Source organism: Chenopodium album, chromosome 5, assembly GCF_948465745.1.
Source record: "Chenopodium album chromosome 5, dcCheAlbu1.1, whole genome shotgun sequence".
NCBI lineage: Eukaryota > Viridiplantae > Streptophyta > Magnoliopsida > Caryophyllales > Amaranthaceae > Chenopodium > Chenopodium album.
Window position 1 is genome coordinate 31877212 of NC_137838.1, and position 2660 is coordinate 31879871.

A 2660-nucleotide genomic window follows, 5' to 3' on the forward strand; every position below is an offset into this window, starting at 1 on the left:
AAACTGCCCAGAATTTATCTTTTCGCACGCGTGAAACAATCTGCTGAATAATAAGCTTCCCGTGACACGGGAAATTCCACCGTGTCACGGGAACCTTTACCGTGACACGGCAGGATTTGCCGTGACACGGTGAACAGTGCCGTGTCACGGCACCTTACGCGCCTGCTTTTGTTTCATCTTTTCCGTATCTATCCGGATTTTCTTGTATTTTCTTATCTTTAACGTTTGTTTTTTCAGTCTTTTCTGAGAGTTCTATTCCTAATAAAATTCTCACTTTTTTTAATTTTATTTTTATCTTTATTTTACGATGCTTTTTATTTTTATCTTTATTTTACGATGTTTTCTATTTTTTTTTTATTTTTCTTTTTGGGGAAGATTTTTTCATCATTTTATTTCTTTTCTTTTCTCTTCTTTTGGGGAAGGTAATTTTATTCCTTTTCTTTTGGGGAAGGTCGGTACCCTCCATTACTCCACTTATGTCTTCTTTCATCGTGTCATCACTAAGTACACAATCACACACAAAGAGTCTCAAACACACACTAACACACACAATAGTAGATATATAAACTGTAAATAATGTACAAAGAGTCGTAATACATAAATGTATCAAGTGTCATCACAGTATGCACATAAACCCTCGGTCAAAAATCTCTAGAATCAGAATCAGTCTCATCTTGTCCCTGTGCATGTGGACCTCCCTGTGTGTATGGAAACGGCGAACCAAAGAGTCCCTCGACCATCCGAGTACGGGGAGTAGCGTCCCTACTAGTCCCCACAGGCCCAGTAGTAGTCAAGCTCAAAGCAGGACCCGTCCAGCCGGAAAGCGGAGTAGACTGGCCCAAAGATACTGGAATCGTCGGCGAAGGCATCGTCCCATATAGCGGAACTGAGAATAGGCCCGACAGTGGTGGAGGAACCCCGGATAATGGGGCCGAGAATGAACCAGGATCCAAAGGAGACCCAAACTCAGGAACTGGAGGCTGTGAAAATGACGGACGCTGAGAAGACTACCCCTGCTGAGCCTCCTGGAACGATTGAGTAGTCCGCGGCTCTCGTTGAGAACGTCGGTGAGCCTCAGGAGATCGTCTACTACGACCAAGCTCCTCCTCGTCCGAGCCTCTGGGCCTCGAGCGCGAGCAGGACCTCTGTCGCTCCTGAAAAAACACAAAATCAAAAGGTGTCAATGATGCAAAACAAAACAAATGGTGGAAATGAAAAAGTAATAAGTGATACCTCAAGGACGTCGCTAGAGCTCCGACAACTCGCACCACGCCGAAGCTTGATGATGCAATACTTCAGCGCGTCCACCAGCTTCATAATTCCCATCACCTCCGGGCGGTTAGGCTGAGGACAAAACAAAGAAAAATCAGTAATAAGCAGCATTAAAAGAGTGGATAATACGTCGAAGAAAACTCACCGGCTCAAAAGCCTCAGGCACTGACTCCTGCGCCTGTCTATAACCCTCCGGCGCGTCAGCAATATGGTCCTCCGTGATACCGATCGGCCCAGGGTAGCGGACAGACTGAGGAGGAATCTGAATCCTCCCCACAGGGTGAATGGTCGTCTGAAAATATGATCGAATAATCAAGTTATTCGACTATTTAAAACAGAGACTAGTAAAGAAGATTCTCGAAATCATACCTCGGGAAGACGGGGTGGAGGAGCCAGAGAGGGAAGCAAATCCCGCGCGTAGTCACTCTCCATGTGAACAAGCTCCTGCCACGGAAAAGTGTAGCGCTCTCCCCTGTTGATCAACCCTCTGATCAAGCGGGAGTCCAGCATCGACTCTGGCGGGGAAGAAGGCACCACAAAGCGATCGCCGCTATGCTGACGGACGACTCGCTCCCCCAAATACCAGACGAAGCGCCCAGTACCAACCAAAATGGTACGGTACACTGAAAGACGTAGGGCCTCGGGCAGATCAGTCATCCCGGCCCAAGGACGATACTGAACATCAATGGGAACCTGAAAACCATAAAATGTTAGGCGTGAAACGACAGAAACAACATCAGAAGGAAAAACGCAACAAAGCTAATCCTTACGCCAACGGAAGAGGTGCCTCGGCGTAGTACCCCACGAAGCGCCGGAACAGACTCCACCCGTGACTCTCCTCGGTCACGCCAGCTGGCCCCGACGGGGAAGTCATGGACCACTCCCCGACGCCGGCGAGGAGCCAAGCCTGGGAAGTACTCATAGAACCATAACTGCAACAAAAATAACATTCAGCATACGAATCGAAAAGCCGAAATGGAACAAGAAAGGGAAAAGATCATCACCTCTACGACTCTCCACAGGCCGTAAACAGTGACAGGGGACTCGTCATTCAGCTGACGGCAGCCATGACGTAGAGATAGAAGAAGATCCGCGTATCCAAGACTGGCCTAGCTGTAGGATCCTATCTCGGGAATCCTGGCCAAAGAAGGGAGGTAACAGAGGAGCACGCGTGAACTCCTGTCAGGAGAGAGGGTCATAGAGATCAGGATCAAGACGAAGATCCGCACCCGCTGCTCGGCCGTCGTGTCCTCCATATCGAAGCCGCGAGCAAGAACTGAAGCCGACTCCGATCGTCCACTCCTAGGACCACCTCGTGACACCGGACGAGTCCTGATGTGCTGAACGATCGGACCTAACAAATCAGCTACCTCAGCCGATGTCCAGGA

The 2660-nt window shown here is 48.8% G+C and overlaps 1 protein-coding gene across 1 annotated transcript; it reads right to left on the reverse strand.

Annotated features, from left to right (window-relative positions):
* Nucleotides 1-1270: 1270 nt before the first annotated feature.
* On the reverse strand, nucleotides 1271-2145 carry LOC145630649 (uncharacterized). Its single transcript, XM_081682860.1, has 3 exons — nucleotides 2043-2145; nucleotides 1642-1965; nucleotides 1271-1564 (listed from the first exon to the last, which is right to left on the reverse strand). Exons 2-3 carry the CDS (start codon nucleotides 1927-1929, stop codon nucleotides 1367-1369), a joined length of 486 nt encoding a protein of 161 aa, XP_081538986.1. The 5' UTR covers nucleotides 1930-1965; nucleotides 2043-2145; the 3' UTR covers nucleotides 1271-1366.
* Between the last annotated feature and the right edge of the window lie 515 nt (nucleotides 2146-2660).

Excerpts from the sequence above, each read along its gene's own strand:
- LOC145630649 (XM_081682860.1), bottom strand. The coding sequence starts at position 1,929 with ATGACTGATCTGCCCGAGGCCCTACGTCTTTCAGTGTACCGTACCATT. Across the intron at positions 1,565-1,641 it reads CTCCACCCCGTCTTCCCGAG|ACGACCATTCACCCTGTGGG; the intron begins GTATGATTTCGA and ends TCATATTTTCAG.